This window comes from Capra hircus, chromosome 7 (assembly GCF_001704415.2).
Source record: "Capra hircus breed San Clemente chromosome 7, ASM170441v1, whole genome shotgun sequence".
NCBI classification, from domain to species: Eukaryota; Metazoa; Chordata; class Mammalia; order Artiodactyla; family Bovidae; genus Capra; species Capra hircus.
In genome coordinates this window covers 45,029,597-45,048,057 of record NC_030814.1, presented here as the reverse complement: position 1 = coordinate 45,048,057, position 18,461 = coordinate 45,029,597, and the positions used below count along the sequence as shown (strand labels likewise).

Here is an 18,461-nt window from a genome sequence, read left to right as displayed (position 1 = left end):
TTAACCGAGAGAACTTCCGGGTCAAGCAGCAGCTCCGGCCGGAAGGAGCTCGGCAGGCGTCTGGTGAGTGATGGCTAGTTGGGGGTCGTTGTAGGGGTTGTGGAGGGGTTAGTGGGGCTGCCGAGACGTGGGTTTGAACCGGTGGGTTAGGGTACGAGGTAAAAGAAGCTGGAGTATCCGTGGCCGTTTTGCAAGCCTAGCCTGGGCTGCTGCAGGCATTCGGCCATCCTGTATTTACTGAGCTCCACCTACCTGCCAGACACTTCTCTGGGCTTTTGGGACACTGTGGTTTACGAGGGACTGTGGCTTTGTGCTCAAGTAGTTGACAGCCTAGTGGAGGAAACCGACCATAAACAAGTTTACAAGCAAACACGGTTATGTAAGATGGTAGTGCGTGCTCTAAAGAAAATTAAGCAGAACAAAGTGATGGAACGAAGCGAAGGGTAAATCTTATGAAGAGCTGCTGAAGAGTGTTAGGAGCAGAAGGAATAGCAACTGCAAGGGCCGTATCATGGGAACAAACTGAGCCGGTTTAAGGAAAAGGCAACGGGCCACTGTGAGTGGACCGAAAAGAGGAAGGTGAGACCAGAAACAAACTGGCCAAATTTTGTAGGGTTTGTGAGCCAAGTTAAGAATTTTTACTTTTATTTGAAAAGCAATGGAAAGGCATTTGAAGGCTTCTGTGCTGAAGAGTAACATGCTGTGATTTATGACTTTAGATTACCCCTGACCCCTCATCAGAAAGATGTACCTCTTGAGTTGCTCTTGGGCAATGAGAATGTGTGAAACCCAAACTGATAGCCAGAAAAAAGTTAGAGACACCTTCATTGTACAGCTGTACAGATGTGAAAAACTAAGTCCCAGAGAGGTGAAGGCACCTGGCCTTTTAAGAACCCGAGACTTCTAACTCAATTTCATGTTTTCAGAGTTATCATTTTAATATCTATACATAATAACTGTCACTTCCTAAAACCCTTCAGAAAGTTTATTTGCTTTAATGGTGATCCTCTAAATTTAGGGGCATCAGTATCACCTGGGAGCATGTTAAAACTGTGTATTCCTCCCAAACTAAAAACACTGTAAGTATAAAATAGGTGTTTTCTTCTGATCTTCTATTGTACTGGAAAGTGCATAGAATTTGGAGTTTAAGAATAGAAATTTGGTAAACCGATTAACTGTGTCTTAATCTTATCTTTGAAATACTGTTGATAATTGTAGTGGAAAATGTTCCAATTTTTTTTATCTTAGAATCTCTTGAGACTTTTAAAACTTTTTGAGAATATCAAAGAGGTTTTGTTTGTGTGGCTTATGTCTATCATTATGCCATTTTAGATGTCAAAAACAATTTTCCAAAAAGTTATTAATTTGAAATAAATTCATTACATGTTAACATAAAAAGCATGTCTATGAAGAATAGTTTGCCAGCAAAAAAATTTTTTGAGAGAAATGGCATTGTTTTGCATTTGTACAAGTTTCTTTAATATCTGACTTAATGGAAGACAGCTAGATTCTCATACCTCCTTTGCATTCATTCTCTGGTGATATCATTCATTATGTAGCCTCTGGAAAACGGCACCTATTGTGTGAGATTGAGAGTGAAAGGGCAAATAATGTTCTAGTATTGTTATGAAAATCATTTTGACCAAGTCTTAGGGACCCTCAGGGACCCCTGCAACACATTTTGCAAATTGCTGAATAACAATACGGTTATGACAAATTAAAAGATACATGGGCTAAGTTTGAGTGGGACCAAAAAATCTGCATCTTTAATAAGCACCCCAGATTAATTTGATTTAAGTGATCTAAGAATTGCATTTTGAGAAAATGAGTTGTAGATCAAATTCACTCTAGAGTGTTCTGCCCACCAAAAAAAAGAGAGAAAAACTATGTTTCCATATTTCATCTCTCTCCATTAACAGTTTCAGAGATTGAGACTAAACAGTCAATAAGACGTTTATAGCAGGTCCCTTTCTGACTGCCACATTAATGGGTGTCTGAATTCAGAATTTTGATTCCAGTGCCCTACCAAGGGGATTTTAGGCTCTGTTATTGGTAAGCTTTCAGTCTTTTGGACATACAGATAACTGATAAAAGAAGGAAACTGAGAAGTCTTACAACTGAGTGCTGTGAATGTGCTAGGGGACTGACAGCAAAAGAATCCATCTGAAATCCAGAAGGAAGAGTGAGAGCTTAGGTAGGAAGGCTTCTTGAATAAGGTCAAAAACACATTGGATGTTGTAGAGAAGGTCCAATTTCCACAGGAAGATGAAAAGGGCAGGAAGTTTCAAACAAAAGGGAAAATTAGGACCAAAAATTTTAAGTGGAAAGTTATTTGAAGAGACTAGAGAGTGAAATAAGTATAGTTAAAGCTTTGAGCCATGACAGGGAAGCTGGGGAAATTATAGGATTTAAAGGAAAATAGGAATGATAATCAGTTTGTAAGAAAACTAAGACCACTAGAGATCATAACTGATTAGTGACAGGTGTAACTAAAGACCAAATTTGACTTCTAAATCCATTCATTCCTTTAGCAAGGAATTAGTCTACATGGAGGCACATCTGGGCTCCATCTGCGTGCTTCTCTTCTACCACCGGAATCTATTCCTGAAGAATTATGGATACCATAAAATTTGAAGCTTATTTCATGGATAGAGGATTTTAAAATTGCCTTGACTCTTCTGGATTTGTGTTTAGGACCAGTTCTGAGGGGAGCAATATTTGGGACATGAGAGGGATATGGTGGGAATTAAGGAGACCCATTTAAGAATTAAGAGGATAGTGTGGTACCCAGGTAAGCTAAAAGGACCCAGGTGACCTAGGGCAGGGACAGTAGGACTTCATTGAAAAACATCTGGAAGGAAGAAGAAGGAGAAGGTGAATAACAATGGCATGAATTTAAAATGTACATTAGTTCATCTAATGTTCACAACTACCTTATGAGGTGGTTACTGTTAATAACCTTATTCAATAGATGTGTACACTAAGGCCTCTTGATCCCATAGCTTCGCACAAGGATAGGATCAAGCACTCTTAATCCTAATCCGCACTCCTGACCACACAGCCATGATGATACTGTAACTTTGATCTTGCAAAACTGGAAGATTTGTATTGTGTGCCTATCATTCAAGTTATGTATATGCTAAACAGGTAGATCTGAGGGTGAGAGTAAAGAGCTCTTTTTTAGTTATCCTGGAGTTTGAGATACTGGGGGGTAGGGTCAGACCACAGAGGGAAAAAAATGAGCAAGGAAATCATAAATCTAAGTTTATTATATCAGTGTCTTTGTGTAGCTTCAGCAAATGCTTATGGCAAAAATGATCATAGTCAAGGGCAAAACAAATAGCCCTGGGTTTGAAGCACAGCTTCAGCAAATACAGCAGAGCGTATTCCTCAGTGTGCCAGAAAATATGCTGACGTTTGAGTGCCTAAGCGACAATGATGAGGTATGCAGTGGCTCCAAGATTCTATTGGGAGCATAAGGGCTATGTTAAGTTAGAAACTTTTTGGAAAATGGCCCTCAAAATTGTGATTTCTCTTTGTGTATTACTAACCTTTGTATTTTACAGATCGCTATAGTAAGGCTTGCGTGTAAACAGAACAGCTTTTTGTTTGTTCTCTGAAAGGATAGAGGAGTGCTAACAGTCTGCTCTTCATTTCCTTTTTCTCCCCTTTGCCAATTCAGAATGTCACTTTGACCATTTGTATGCCTTGTGTAAGGGAACTTCTCCATTTTTCAAGTGTAACAGTGCACGCAGAGAAGAGTGGATGAGTTGTAAATACATTTAATTATGGAGAATGAACCATTACTATCCCAGTATTCTTGGAGCAAAAACCAGTACCATCTGGGCGTCAGTGTTTTTCCTTCCTTTAAATTATCCCAGAACTATTTCTGCAAACAGCCATTTCCTCAGCCAACTTAATATTGAGCCATGAGAATGGAAATCAGCCATGTTGCTTCCTTATTCACTTCTGTTGAGAATTGGAACAGAATGGAAATATTTCTTCTCTCAGAAGTTGGCAGGCACAGCAACAAGGCAGTCTGTTAGGGATGATAACTTAAGCACTTTTCTTTTTCCTTTTTAATGATACAGCCAATATCCAGAATGGTTCTGTAGGGTAAAATCATCTGTATTTCTGATTATTCATGATCCTAGAGAAGCTAACATTTTACTGTACCTGAAAGATGAAAAAGGAGTTAGATTAAATTTAAATATCACACTCTTCTGTTATTCCTATTCATGCAGAAGACAGGTAATAAAACATTCTACTAAGTAACTTCATCCACAGCATAGCATAGCTCTTTTTAACTGTTTACAGGAAGTGGCACTTTGATTTTCCTTTTTGAACTCTTCTTACCCTCCATATGTCAGCTGCCCCATTGAGAATAGCAGGCATGATATACAAAGTCCCAAACTTAAAACTGAATTGCATTCCTAAAATTTATGAGGTCTCCCTTTCTCTTTTGTGCTCAGAGCACAATTACACTTCTGTTCAGTACTTCTCCCTGTCTTATATATAGTTAGCCCTTTCTTTTCCTGTCTTCCAGGTTTTGCTGAACTTAATCTTCTTTCTCCCACCTGACCAATTCTCCATTTCTTTCATTGTTTGCACATTCAGTTTTCATTTTTGTGGTTTTAATTTTGAATGAAATTAGATAAAGATGTTTATCTCTTTAAAAAAAAAAAAAGTCTTACTGGAGTCAGAAAGTAGAGCTCTGTCAAGAGCCAGAGCAGCATGTGTGAGCCTCTCTTTCTCTTCCCCTCTGTAACTATTTCCACCACCACCACCCACCTTCCTAGCCCCCATCTCCTGGCTGCTCTTTTTCCCTTCTCCATCCCTGTTGTCCTTTAACGTGGTTGCCTCAGCTACTTGTAATCCTTCTCTTCCTCAAATGTCCCTAACCCACAGTGTCTCAGTCCACATTCCAAAGGAACATTCTTCTTAGTCAGTCAGTGAGTTGACTTCCTCCGGGATCCAAGAAGACAGAGCTCCAAAAAAGGAACAACAAAGGCTCTCTGGCACAAACTCAGGACACAGTGAAAACAATGTAACGTTGTGTTGGTCTCCAAGGTCCATTTACAATGCCTGTTTGATCCATATTTTTGTGAAATATTTGCACTGAGAAAGAGAGGAGCGTGAAATTTAAAATTAAAGACTGAAATTACCTTATGATGTTACCCCTTCCCCCTCCAAAATTTTTAAATGGTTTCATGGTATTCCAAGTAAAAGTGTTTTATATATCTTAAATAATGGTTTTGCTGTAAAGTGTCGATTTTAGCACTCGAAGCGATGTCAACAAGAATAATAACTAGAGTTATCAGTGATTACTGTTACCAGACTCTGTTTTTTACATACTGTCTTTTTCAGACCTTGCAATAGTCTTGTGAAAGTAGATGCTATTTTTCTCCCTCATTTAAAGATGAGGGAACTGAGGCATAGAGAGATTAAGTCATTAACAAAAGTCACAAGGCTGATTAGAGTCAGAGCCAGGCTTCAAGCCTAGGAAACCTGGTTAGGGAGTCTGTTCACTGAACTTCTCTGCCACTCTGCCTATCAGAGCCTGCAAGTATGAGTTTCTAGGGTGAACTTAATCCAGAGTGGAATCTGAGTGATAGTTATTTTGTGCTGAAAGTGTTCAGACAGTCGAGCACCATCAGGTAGGGCTGTTACAGAGGAAATGAGGAAGTATATTTAGTGATTGCTAGTCCATGAGCACTCTGCCTTAGAATCACCCAGAGAGCTAATTAAAAACCGTGAATTCCAAGGTCCAAACCCAGAGATTTTTATTCACTGGTCTGGGGTGGGACCCAGTAATGTTTATTTTTAACAAATTCTCTAGGAGATTGAGATGTTCAACCTGGTTTGGAAACTGGAGTTGGTTATCTTTTATTCCCTCCATTGTTTCCTAGGACACGATGGTAAGTGAAGACATTGAGGGTTAGTGGTCGGTTCAAGGAATGCATTTAGGCATTATGCCTTTAAGATCTTTTGAGGTTACTAGCAGTAGCTCTTTTTGTCTCCGAGAATAATAACAAGTACTAGTAAATGCACGTAAGTCTGAATAATTGTGATCCCTGTTGTATAACATTTGTCACCTTACAAAGATCCATCACATACTTGATCAAATTTAAACTATTCTTCATCATTAAGTATTTATAGAGTATGTGCTAGTTATGACACATAGCGTTAAAAAATACAGTCCTTGTGCTTAAGAGGCTCATAGGTGAGATGGAGTATACTGCCTGGCAGGACAGAGCCAGGTGAGTAGAGTACTGGTGAGGGCCTCAGGGATCAGGGAATAGCCGTCTTGCATCCAGGTGAACTCCTGATCTATATGGAAAGAAGAAGCAGGCCTTGCAAGGAGGCTCGGGGAAGCTGCGTGAAGAAGGAATTCCACACTGCAGGAACACTGCCAGGACACTTGCCCCACAGCCCTCTCACGTGGAGGCTGTTCATTCCCCTGAAATTCCTACATCTCAGAGCAGGAAGAGTGAGTCCATTTCTTCCATTCCTGGTGTCTTCTTCCTTGATCCTGGGGTGACAGTAGCACCCCCACAGGTGAGCTACCTCACTTTTGAGCCTTTGACTGCTTCACCTTGAACAATTATTAGTTATGGTGAGTCTCCTTCACTCACTTCAGCCTCCCACTCCAGTTCCCAGAGTCTAATCTTCAGCTTTGCTGTTGGGCCAAACTGCTCCTCTTCAGGATCAGGAATGAGACCCATGACTCTCTGGCCACCATCTCTCATTATGACTGCTTGTAGCTCTTTTTCTTGAATACCTCCGTAACCAATGACTGATCTGCTTTTTCTGTGCTCCGTGTCCCGTTACCTCAATGGCTGTCCCCAACATTCTCCATTCCCATTTATCCCCCAGGTCCTGTCACACACCTTACTTTCTCAGGGAAGCTTTCTGCGACATGATTAGCTCTCTGTAGCATCCTGTACTTTCCTTTGGGTAGCATTTAGTGTATTTTTAATATATTTAATGACCATGTCCTCCACCTGACTGAGTACCATGGAGGCAGAGACAGTGTCTATGGTACAGTAGGTTGGCACATAGTCGGTACTCAGTAGACACTGTTGAATAGATGAAAATGTATACCCCTAGTCTAAGACAGTGGGTTGTAAACTCAGTGGTAGGAAGCAGTGGAGAGAAAAGGAATGGCAGGATAAGAAATGAGGTGCTATTAGAATAAACGAGTTGTGGGAGGTTTGTTTTGTTTTCTCTACAGAAAGAGCAGGCCTGCAGCTCAGAGCCTTCACCAGAGGGCAGTATCTCTGCAAGTTAATAACATGGCTTTGTTTCCATTGTGCCTAGTGTACAGTTACTTTTATCCAGACTTTTATACAGACTTTCCTTTTAACATACATGTGTGAAAGACAATGAGTTTAAAAAAAGCATAAAATATAATTTTAAGAAAAGCATAAAAAATAATAAAAGATATAGTTTTTAAATAAATCATGACAGTAGAAGAAATGAATGAAATTTGGGAAATGCCAACTTGGATGAAGCCACAGAATCTCCTTATGGAAGTCCTGGGTGAAACTTGGAGTACTTTTCAGCACAGTCATTTCCTGTCACCATTGAGAACCAGTGGTCTAGAATAAAGGACAAAAATCATATCTGCCAGTTGTAGTAGAAAAGAAGTTGAGAACTCATATATAGCCTGAGCACAGTGCCTGGCTTACTTCAGTCATTTTGTAAGCGTTTTTTTCCATTGTTTCCACTCTCAACTCCCTCCCAATAGAGGCCAGAATTCTCCTGCTTACTGTATAATATGAAGAGCAAGTCAAGGTGAAGAGGTTAGATCAGATCACTTCTGTAATCCCCTTCAGTGCCCAAGAGCTTTGTGTCATTTTAATGGGATTTGGGGAGAAATGAAAACATACAGTGTTCATCTATTATGTATAGCAAACTCTGAAGTTCTTTGTTTTACTTCAAATGGTCCGTCCTTAAATTTGCAAGATAGAGAAAATTATTGTCGTCATCTAACCATCCTTTCAAGGACTAATGAAATTTAAATGATATTTACAACTTAACTGTCAAATTTAGACTCTGAGCAGTTTAATGGCAAATACAATGATCTGTTGCTTTTTGTGTTACATGATCAAGCAGCTTTTGTATGAGTATACAGGGAAGTAAGTGTTATTTCCAAAACTCTTTAGTTTGGCCCTTTAAGAAATAAAGCTAGGTGTTTCATCCCATATTCTATAGAAATTGAAATGAAATTTTTCTTCAAGAGTCAGTGATTTTAAAAGAGGAATCAGATGACCAGGAAGTTGATCATAATCACATGGATTCTTATTTGTGATATTTTACTCTTCTTTTAAATGTGTCTAACAGTATTTCTCTGTAGTTTGTATTTCTGCTAACTAGACATTTAAGGTGTCAATTCCCCCCATAGCTAGTTTATAGACTTTGAGTTAGAAATTTGGTATTCTTACAAGCTTATTAAACATACTGTATTTTATCTCTTGATATTGAAGAAATTATTAAAGGAAAATTCTTTTGTTTAATGTTCTTACCCAAGAGGAAAGTTCTATAGCCTCAAAAGCCAGTAACTATTTATTTATGCATATTGGTGCAGTTTTCTAATATTACAACAAAACTACTTCAGGTAGCCTTGCATTATTTATATCTAATGTCTGTATACTTGAATTAGTCAAATTTTTAACTCCATGGTTATAATTATTATGTAGCAGTTGACTTACATTATTGATATAATAGCAGATGGTAATGGTGCAGGTTGAAATAAGATCATTAAGTTACATATTTTAGCCTTCATTGGCTCCCTCTTGCATGGAATTTGTCAGAGTGAAATAGACTCACATTTCAGAGCTAGAAGAGCCTTTAGAGATTGTCTCATCCAGTCCCCATTTGACATATGAGAAAAGAAGCGTAGCGATTTGCCAAGGGTTTACAGCTAGTTATTAGCAAAGCTAATACCAGAATCTATATCTGCCATTTCCGAGTTCAGTGTTCTTTCTACTGACTCTTGAAATTTTTAGGTGGTGTTTTCACTTCATAATATTGATGTCAGTTATCCTAATCAGTTTCACATCTATTTATTTCTCAAACATAGAGTTTCACTCCATTATGAGTCTTTGTTGGTTAAATTTTATATCTGGCTCTCTTTCAGGTTGACCTCCATTCGTATCTTTTGATCTTGAAGACTCCAGAATATACCTGGATCTACCTTTTTTTTTTTTTATTTGGAAAATGCCAGTACCAAGCAATCAGTGACCCACTGTGCTCTTGTTATAATATAGAAGCTATTGAGTTCTCCAAATATAAACAAGATTTTCTCCCATTTTCCCATGAAGCCACTTCGTTGTTTATCGACTTTAGTGGTGAGTGTTATTGTGCCAGCTGCTTTTGCTTTGGAAGATGTAGACTTCAACCAAATGATCCCACTGGGAACAAATCACAGTTCTTCCAGTGCATCATTTCTTCCAAGTTTTGAACTCTCAGCGGATTCCCAATCAGGTGATGATGTCATTATAGCCAGAGAGGGAACTAGTGTTTCAATCAAGTGTCTTCTCACAGTCGACCGCTATGAACAGGTCTCTTGGTACAACTCAAAAGGACAGCAGCTGGATGACAGAGACAGAGGTAATTATCCCAAAGTATAATTAGTCAAGATAAGTCATTTCCTGTTACTTGGTTTTATGGCATATTCAACAAGAAATCTCCAAGATGAGGTACTACAATAAATAGTTAAAACGTTTGAAAGGCCTGGAGTATTATACCTATCAGGAAAAGTGAAATAATGGTAATTACTGAACCAGAAGAAGAAAAAAAAGAAAGTATAGTTACAAATTTAAGAAGTGTTCACATAATGATGGTGAGCTGTTTTCTCCCCTATTGGCGAACTGGTTTCCTTCTTCATTCAAGGTTGGCTCCATCAGGGTTGCTGCACACAGCTGTGTGGACTCTGTACTCACAGTTCCAGGGGTACCATTTACCTAGACTGTAATGTGAGTAGTATAGTGTGCTGGCCCTGTATGAGTAGAGCAAGAAGGATTTTGGTTAAGTGAACTTGTCATAAATAATTTTTTTTTGTTTTTACTCAGAAATGAATTACTAAAAATGCTGGAGGAAACCCCGGATGTTTTTGAAAATGGTTATAAAGATCTGTACATAAAAGTTTTAAGTCCCTCTGAGAATCAGAAGTGCATTGAGGAGGAACTTTATAAGCCCTTCCAGCTCATTTCTCTTTTTAATTCTGTACCTTAATTTGCATGAAAATAGGAAAGTTTCTCTTACATATTTTTGTCTCTCAGTCTTAAAAAATCACACAAACATCATACTAAGGTGAAGGTCTACCTTTTGACAGGTTTTTACTTGATTTTGCTATTTAAGAACCTGTGAACACATCTTAATCAAAATATTGTTTCCTTTAACTAGTGTTCTGTTAGGTTTTTTTTTAAGACTACCTGTGTTAAAACACCTTAGAAAGAAATCACCATGAAATATCAATGGGGTAAAGATTAAATAATGGTATCCTCACAAGCTACACTTTGGAAAAGGCCTGCTTATATTTTCTGTTGGAAAGATAGTCTAATCTCTTGGAATATAGGGATATTTGGCTATTTATATTAGACTGGAAGACAGACAAGGAGACAGATGGTGCTTCCTTCTAAAGTATGTGCTAAACATTTTAACCTTCTACAGACTGAGTAACTGGCCACCAAGGAATTAAGAGTTAGAATGTTAGAAAGAACAAAGCTTCTTAAGAATATAGATCTGATAAACCAGAATGTCTAGAGTGGTGCCCTGAACATGTATTTTGAACATAATTTGAGGTTCCCTATTTGGATCCACTGAACTAGACGCATCTTTTGGCCCTAGGGTCCTGACAAACACATCTAAGATGTGAGTTACTCAGTCAGTGTGATTATTATAGACTGGTCATATAAACAGATTTTAGGAGACCAGCCAAGTGGAATGGCAGTTTTTTTTTTCTGTTTTGCCTTTACTTGGAAAACCACTAACATCTATCACTGATGCTTTCAGCAGCAGCTCTGGACAATTGTATTAAATTTTATGAATCTCAAGTGAGAGGAGTTTAAAGAGTATGTCAGTCTAGTATAAGGTTCATAAATCTTGAGCTATTATCAGCAAGTGAGCTAGAGAGTTTAGATTGTGGTTACAGTGGTTGATGAATGGAGTCTATGTATATAGTTCATCGTACTGTGGATTCACAAGATATCTTTTTTATAGCTCCAGGTTTATAGACAGAAGCTTGAAAAATAATGACTATATTCATAGCTACATGTTTTCCTCCTCTTTTTACATTAGTGAAAATATAACTACAGAATTTAGATAAATTTTGATGTAGATAAGAATGGGCACGGTCCACAGTACTTACTAATTGAAATGCCCCTGAATCCTGACCTGTAGACTCTCAGGGATGAAAGGGAGCTGGAAGATTAGGCATTGAAGCAGTGCTTAACAAGCAGTCCCCCAGCCTCCTCTGGGCCACCACCTATAGGCATGGGGCCCCATACCCTCCACCCCATGTTAGCCCATCTATCCTGTCTTCGAATGGCTTGCATAGTTAAAGCACAGAGTACACTGAGAACTTATCAGAGAGGTGAGAACTGTGCAGGCAGAGCCAAGTTACTGAAGGATGTTGGTCCTTGTGCTTTGGTTTTCATACTCATATACATTTGTATACACATTCCTCAATGAAGATACCTTCATGTATGGAAGAAAGGCAGCATGTTTTCAATTTAAAATAGAAGCCTAGGCATGTTAGGGCAACTTTTATTGTCTGCCAAGCTGTTCATTTACCCTCACTAGTGAGACATTGCTTTTGGCCTGTGCTTTATTTACTCTGGCCAGAAAATCAAGATGTTATTATCAACCAACCTTTTCTAACAAGACAAATTAACATGTGTAAGGCATGTCAGATTAGCCAGTTAGTAATTGAACAAATACATTAAATTGGTAGGGTTTTTAAAAAATAATTTTGTCTTTTCTTGAGGAAATAAGTAAACAGTAAATTATTGAGAGTTAAAAAGGAAGTAGATTACTCATTACCCTATAAATAGCCATTGTTTTGTATTTCTGAGACATAGCCTTCTAGTTTATGAGAATGTGTAGGTAGAGACTGTGATATAGACACTTACACACATATATATAAACATTTCTTTTTAAAGTTAGTCACTTAGCATTATGTTGACACACCTGTCTCCTGAAAGGTGTCTTACATCTAGCAGTGAAAAGGCAGCCATGATAATCATTAGTTTCAGGAAGATCTTAATTCCCTATTTTAAGTTCCAGCCTGTTCAAAATTCAGACTCTGAACATAAAAGTCTGCCCTTTATTACGTCATTTAACGAAATAGCAGAACCTAATAGATGAGTTGATGTCACGTGCTCTCATGAAGAGGTGGAATATTGATAAGGCAGTTTGCATATTTAGTAATAGTATTCTTTATGCTGTAATTTTTTATTTCTGTTGGGTTATCAGGTGGAAAATGGTTGGTTTCTGATAACTTCCTGAATATCACCAACGTAGCCTTTGCTGACCGTGGGCTCTACACGTGTTATATCACCTCTCCAATCCATGCCTCCTACTCGGTCACCCTGCGTGTCATCTTCACCTCAGGAGACATGAGTGTCTACTACATGGTTGTTTGCCTGATTGCCTTTACAATCACTCTCATCTTGAATGTGACACGGCTGTGCATGATGAGCAGCCATCTTCGTAAAACTGAGAAAGCCATCAATGAGTTCTTCCGAACTGAAGGGGCAGAGAAACTCCAGAAGGCCTTTGAGATTGCAAAACGCATCCCCATCATCACCTCGGCCAAGACTCTGGAACTCGCCAAAGTCACGCAATTTAAAACCATGGAGTTTGCTCGTTATATCGAAGAACTGGCAAGAAGCGTCCCTCTGCCACCCCTTATTCTAAACTGCCGGGCCTTTGTAGAGGAGATGTTTGAGGCTGTGCGAGTGGATGACCCTGATGAGATGGGAGAGAGAATTAAAGAGAGACCTGCCTTGAATGCGCAGGATGGCATCTTTGTCATTAACCCAGAGATGGGCCGGAGTAATTCACCAGGAGGAGATTCAGATGATGGTTCCCTGAGTGAACAAGGCCAGGAGATAGCAGTTCAAGTTTCTGTCCACCCTCAGTCAGAGACGAAAAGTATTGATACTGATTCTCAAGACAGCAGTCATTTCAGCCCGCCTGATGATACAGGATCTACCGAATCGAACTCTAACTACAAAGATGGGTCATATGAAAGCTGCCAGCTGTGAGCTACCCTCGTACCTACAAAAACAGCTTTCAGAAAAAGAACCTGTTTCATGCAGAAAATAACATTTTCACCAAAAAATAAGTAGGATTTCCCCCCTCATTAATATTAAGCCTATCAGAACATGAATTATTACCAAATGATCTTTCTAAAAATTCAACATTTTTCCTGTGTGATCTTTCTCAGTCATTTTCCCAAAGCTTGATTAAATGATACACGTTGAGAATTAAAGGGGCCTGAGAGATGAGTGTAACGGGGAAAGTACCACACCCAAAATTACATGACTTCTCTTCAAGTCACGGTTCTTTCATTGTTTACGGCTGACACTTCTCTTGAAGCCTCCGTTTTCCCACCAGTAAGATGAGGGATTTGCACTAGATGATATCTAAAGTCCTTTCTAGCTCTCTGACTTCTTACCTGCCACCTTTAAACCATAAGAATCTTCAGCTCATTTCTAAGTAAACCCTTCCCTAGACTTGGAGTCCCTTTTTACAGAAAGGACTGACCTGAGACTTTGTTCTGTGATTTGGATTCCCGCACCAATGCTGTGCATAGAGGTGTGGGTGTTTTTCAGATGTCTTGCTGGTGGAGCATACAATTGTATATGCTCAACTGAATCTTTCCAGTATCGCCATGAATATATTGCTATACAGATATCAGGGACCTAACTGCTCATGAGTAAGCTACTTTCCATGAGTAAATTGGTCCTTGTGAGGATATAGCGGTCTTTTTAACTTACTGAGGCATCATTTAGCTCACTGAGCTGGCAGTGATTTCTCAGCTGATCTCTCAAAGTGAAAAATTTGTTCCTAAAGAATAATGTCTTCATTGTTTTTAGAATAAGAAGCAGTGTCAAATCATTTGTCTCTGGTAAATTATGGATTTTGGCATTTCTGTTAATGGAATTTCTCAGGCTTTCCCTTTTTAAAAGTACTGGACTCTACAAGACAGTTCTGTGTTTGGGATCTCATTCCAGAGGGAAACCCGCAGCTGAATTCCTCTTTAGACCTCTGTCAACACTCTTTACTCTGTTGTCTTAAATACGGTGCTAAAGGTTGCATGCCTCCTTACCTTGTTTGTCTTGTTTATATTTATTGTTGCTGAGGCTTTTATTTTTGTGGACATCAGATGTAGAATTTTAAGCTAGGGCTGCTTTTGTGGCCTTTCTGAGAAGCACTAACCTGAAATAAGATTAGATAATGGTGTGTGGTGTGTGTTACTATATTAAATATATAGATACAGATATATAGGTATATATATACACACACATACAAATGATCTAGACATAAAGAGGGAGAAAAATTATGAATGATGCCACTTGATTCAACTGTGTACAATAAACACTTTGGACAGTATTTGTTGCCTGGCTGAGATCTGATATAATGGAATTGTAAATACTCTTCAGAGTCATTTCTTCAACCACAGTGAGCTTGGCGTCATATAATTTTAAGAACTTGGCAGTGGAGCTCCGTGTGCTTCACGTTTCTTCACTTGGCTTCTGATTACTGAAGCTTTACTTGAACTAGAGGTTCCTGAGGGAAATGTTTGGGGGAGGTTTTATCAGCATTTTAATTTAAGGTTTCAAATGGAGGAAGGCAGTAAATTTGAAGTGTGACCAGATAGAAGTCCTGCCTCCCTTTGTGAAGGCTTATCAGAAGTAATACATCTGGTTCTGGATAGCATGAATGAATCAATATGCAGTTTTATCACATGGCATTTCAGATAAAGATGATAATGCTGCCTTTTCTGTCTCTCAGGCTGTTTCCATGGAAACCTCCAGAGCCAAACAGAAGCTACCAATCATTTAGCCAAATCTTATCTTGGCTCACAGACCTGTATTCCTTTAAGGAAAACTGTTTTCATACATTTGGCTATGAGAACAAGGGCTCTGGAACATGCCCTAGATTATAGAACATTTCTTCCTGTCCCAGAATGTTTCTCTTGAGAATTTAAAATTCTTTAAAATCCCTTTCTAAGGTCTGAGTCTGTCCCCTGAACATCCCTCAGATCTTTAGATAACACTTCATAACCTGTACCAATATAGCAGGTTTGGGGTCATTTTTAGAATGTAGCTTGTCACATTAAAGAGAATGAATTTACCCCCCCCCCCGTGTTTTCATAATAGACATAGGTATTTGGAACCTTAAGGTAGCCATATTTAATGATCAAAGTCCTGGGAAACAGGGCTTGGGAAAAATAAGAAATATTCAGAAAAAAACTGTAAGTTGCACAATGCTGTATAACAAATATAGGCTACTCTAGTGTATCCTGGATAAATTACTTTAGAAGTGTAATGGTGACAATTTAGTAGCCAAAGTAATTGGATTACTCTTGAGTATTCCAGGTTATGGTGCCACTGATAAAGTAGGTCAAAATTTAAGTGGAGCTGGTGTTACTTTCTAAATCTGAAATAGTTGTTCACAGGAAGAAAATCACACTCACTAACATTTTCTCTAGCTAATCAAATACTCTTCATATATAATTAATACTCCTGTTATCTTTTTGTAAAATCCTTAACCTTTTGAACTTCAACTACAGTCTAACAGTCTTTTGACAATAGTAGTGGTGTAATTATCCTTCTGTCTTGCTAGATTGTATAATTGGTGAACATGCCTTTACTCAGCAAATTGGATTTGAAATAGTTCTGTCATTTCATTTATAAATTTTGGCTTGTATTGGGATTTAATGACCCTTATCATCCTTGTGAAATGAAATGGTGGCTTTGTAAAATAAATTTACCAAGACAAGGCGTATAAACATTTTTAGAGATTCCTTACCAGTCAGCTGAAATTCCTTACCAGTCAGGCATCTTTTGAACTGGTATGCCACTTGTTTATAAGGTGTTTGATAAACCTATCCTCAAAGTTATATCTGTTCCAACACTTTAGTTCTTGAGTCTGGCCCAGTGGAGATTTTTATTTCCTCCCAGCCACTGTGATATAAGCATCTTGGGAGTTGCTGACACGGAATGGTTGTGAGAAGGCTCCTGGCTTCTTCACCTCACTTAACACATATTTTAAAGTGAAAATTCACAGCTTTCCCTTTTGTCCTCAGTGAACCCCCACCATAGTCCTCTCCACGCCCTGCATGTTGTTTCAGCCTAGGTCAGATTTTGTATTCTGTATCCCAGAGCAGCATGGGAGCATGGCATGTTTGTTTCCAGGGCCCAGCCAGACATGGGTGCTAGTCTTGCCTCCACACACCAGCTATTGTAACACAAGTATTAACTATATCAGATTTCCTGAATCACCATTTAAAGAATACAATCTTTTCTCTCCTAGGCCAGCAATGTTAAAAATGCTAAGCCTTATGCATAACCTCTAGGTTCTCAACACATTTCATAAAAGTTAATGAGTTACTTAATATGGTTCAGATGATGTTTAAATAGTTACCATTTTAATGAATACTTATAATTTTGTCCTTTTTTTAAAAAAAAAGTTGTACTTGAATGTAACGCATTAAATGTTCAGTGGAGTATATTTTGTTTGTCTGAAGTCTTCTGTAGAGATGTGTTCATTTTTATGTGTGGTGGAATTTGATGTTAATGATTTTGAGCAGGAGTAAAGTTGAAGTCAACTTGGATACTACTATGTCTACCCGTTTAAATTTTACAGATGTTTACTAAGCATCTTTATGTTTTCGGTGCTATGAGCCATACTGAGATGGGTGTCCTGCCTACAGTTGGCATGAGAATGCAGTTACCAGACCATCCTCACCTGGCCCAAGTACAGCAGCTTCCCATTTCTAAAATAAAGGATTCTTAGGAAAGGCAGAGCTTGAGCAAAGGCCTAGAGATCAGAGGATTTAGCACATGTTTTAGAGCAGTGGTCCCCAACCTTTTTGGCACCAGGGACAGGCGGAGCAGGGGAAGTGGATGGATGAGGGTGAGGGTGGGCAGGATGCTTTCAGGATGATTCTCATAAGACGTGCACAGCCTGAATCCCTCGTATGTGCAGTTCACAGTAGGGTTCTCACTCCAATGCGGATCTAATGCCACCACTGACCTGACAGGAGGTGGAGCTCAGGCAGTAATGTGATGAATGGGGAGTGGCTATAAATACAGAGGAAGCTTGACTCGCTCCCCCACCGCTCAACTCCTGCTGTGCAGCCCAGGCCACCGACAGAGGGGTACCAGTCAGGTTGGGGTGGTTGGGGACCCCTGTCTTACAGAGCTTATGATTAGTGTGTAGAGTTTGTGATGAGGTGTGGCAGTGGGTAGAGCAAATGTCTGCAGTCCCATGGCAGTGAAGCAGGCATGGAAAAGCACAGGATCTCAGGAGACAGGCAAAGAGAACTAGTAGAGGTCAACTCATTTCTTAAATGCCACAGACTCCTTAGAATGAACATTTAGCCCCTATCTTGGGACTTGGCCTCTCTGGACTTCAGTAAAGTGGAGTTGATAACACCTACCTCACAAAATTAACATGAGGATTAAATACAGCAACATGTAAGCAAACACTGTGCAAGCTATGACATGCAATATAGTGTTAGGGTCTGGTAATCACATAGCCATAGTGTCAGCTTTATTAGCAGGCATGTCCAGCTGATGACTGGTTGCATTTGGACTCAACTGAGAATTCCTCCAGATGTCTCAGTTACAGTTGCATTTGGCTGCATGCCACGGAAACCCAGTTGTGGTGGCCTACCCAAGTAAGAGGTTTATTTTTCTTAAATAACACAAAGTCCAGAGAAACAGCCCAAGCCTAGAACAGCCCAAGTTTGGCATCAAGGGCTCCATCTGAGTCTTCTTTATCAAAGGACTTCTAGATACCTTTCCATCCTTAGCATGTAGCCTTCATCTGCACAGTGACAAGATGTCTGAGATTGGGTTCCCCAGAGAAAGGATTCCTGTGCAAGTAGTTTATCTGGCAGGTGAACCCAGGAGTGAGATGAAGAAGAGAGCCAGTACAGGATGAGTGCATTTTTTCTGTGAGCAACTGGGCTCAGCTCCTCTGGGGGAGTCAGGACACTCTATCTGCCCTTTGTGTTTGTAGCTTACACCTCAAAGTTGCCCCATCTGAAGGCCAAGGAGCTTGGGTGTTTATACACCAACTTCTATCTGGCAGTGAGGGCTGCTTCCAGCATCACTAACTCTCTGGTACTTCCAACCAGGCTAAGCATGATCCTGTAGCCAGCAGAAGCCCTCTGCCAGAGGTACAGGAGCTTTCAGTAGAAAAATCTGTGGTCAATA

The 18,461-nt window shown here is 39.3% G+C and overlaps 1 protein-coding gene across 2 annotated transcripts; it reads left to right on the top strand.

The window, feature by feature from the left end:
- Positions 22–16,857, top strand: MFAP3 (microfibrillar associated protein 3). Of its 2 annotated transcripts, XM_013965714.2 has the most exons (3): positions 22–63; positions 9,143–9,353; positions 12,481–16,857. In XM_013965714.2, the coding sequence occupies exon 3, from the start codon at positions 12,624–12,626 to the stop codon at positions 13,272–13,274; it is 651 nt and encodes a 216-aa protein (XP_013821168.1). In that variant the 5' UTR covers positions 22–63; positions 9,143–9,353; positions 12,481–12,623; the 3' UTR covers positions 13,275–16,857. The 2 variants fall into 2 exon arrangements, with proteins under 2 accessions (XP_013821168.1, XP_013821167.1); XM_013965713.2 differs by lacking the exon at positions 22–63 and having other exon boundaries at positions 9,143–9,615.

Coding starts and splice junctions, on each gene's coding strand:
- MFAP3 (XM_013965713.2), top strand. CDS start 9,321: ATGAAGCCACTTCGTTGTTTATCGACTTTAGTGGTGAGTGTTATTGTG. Junction 9,616..12,480: donor GCTGGATGACAGAGACAGAG/GTAATTATCCCA, acceptor TTGGGTTATCAG/GTGGAAAATGGTTGGTTTCT.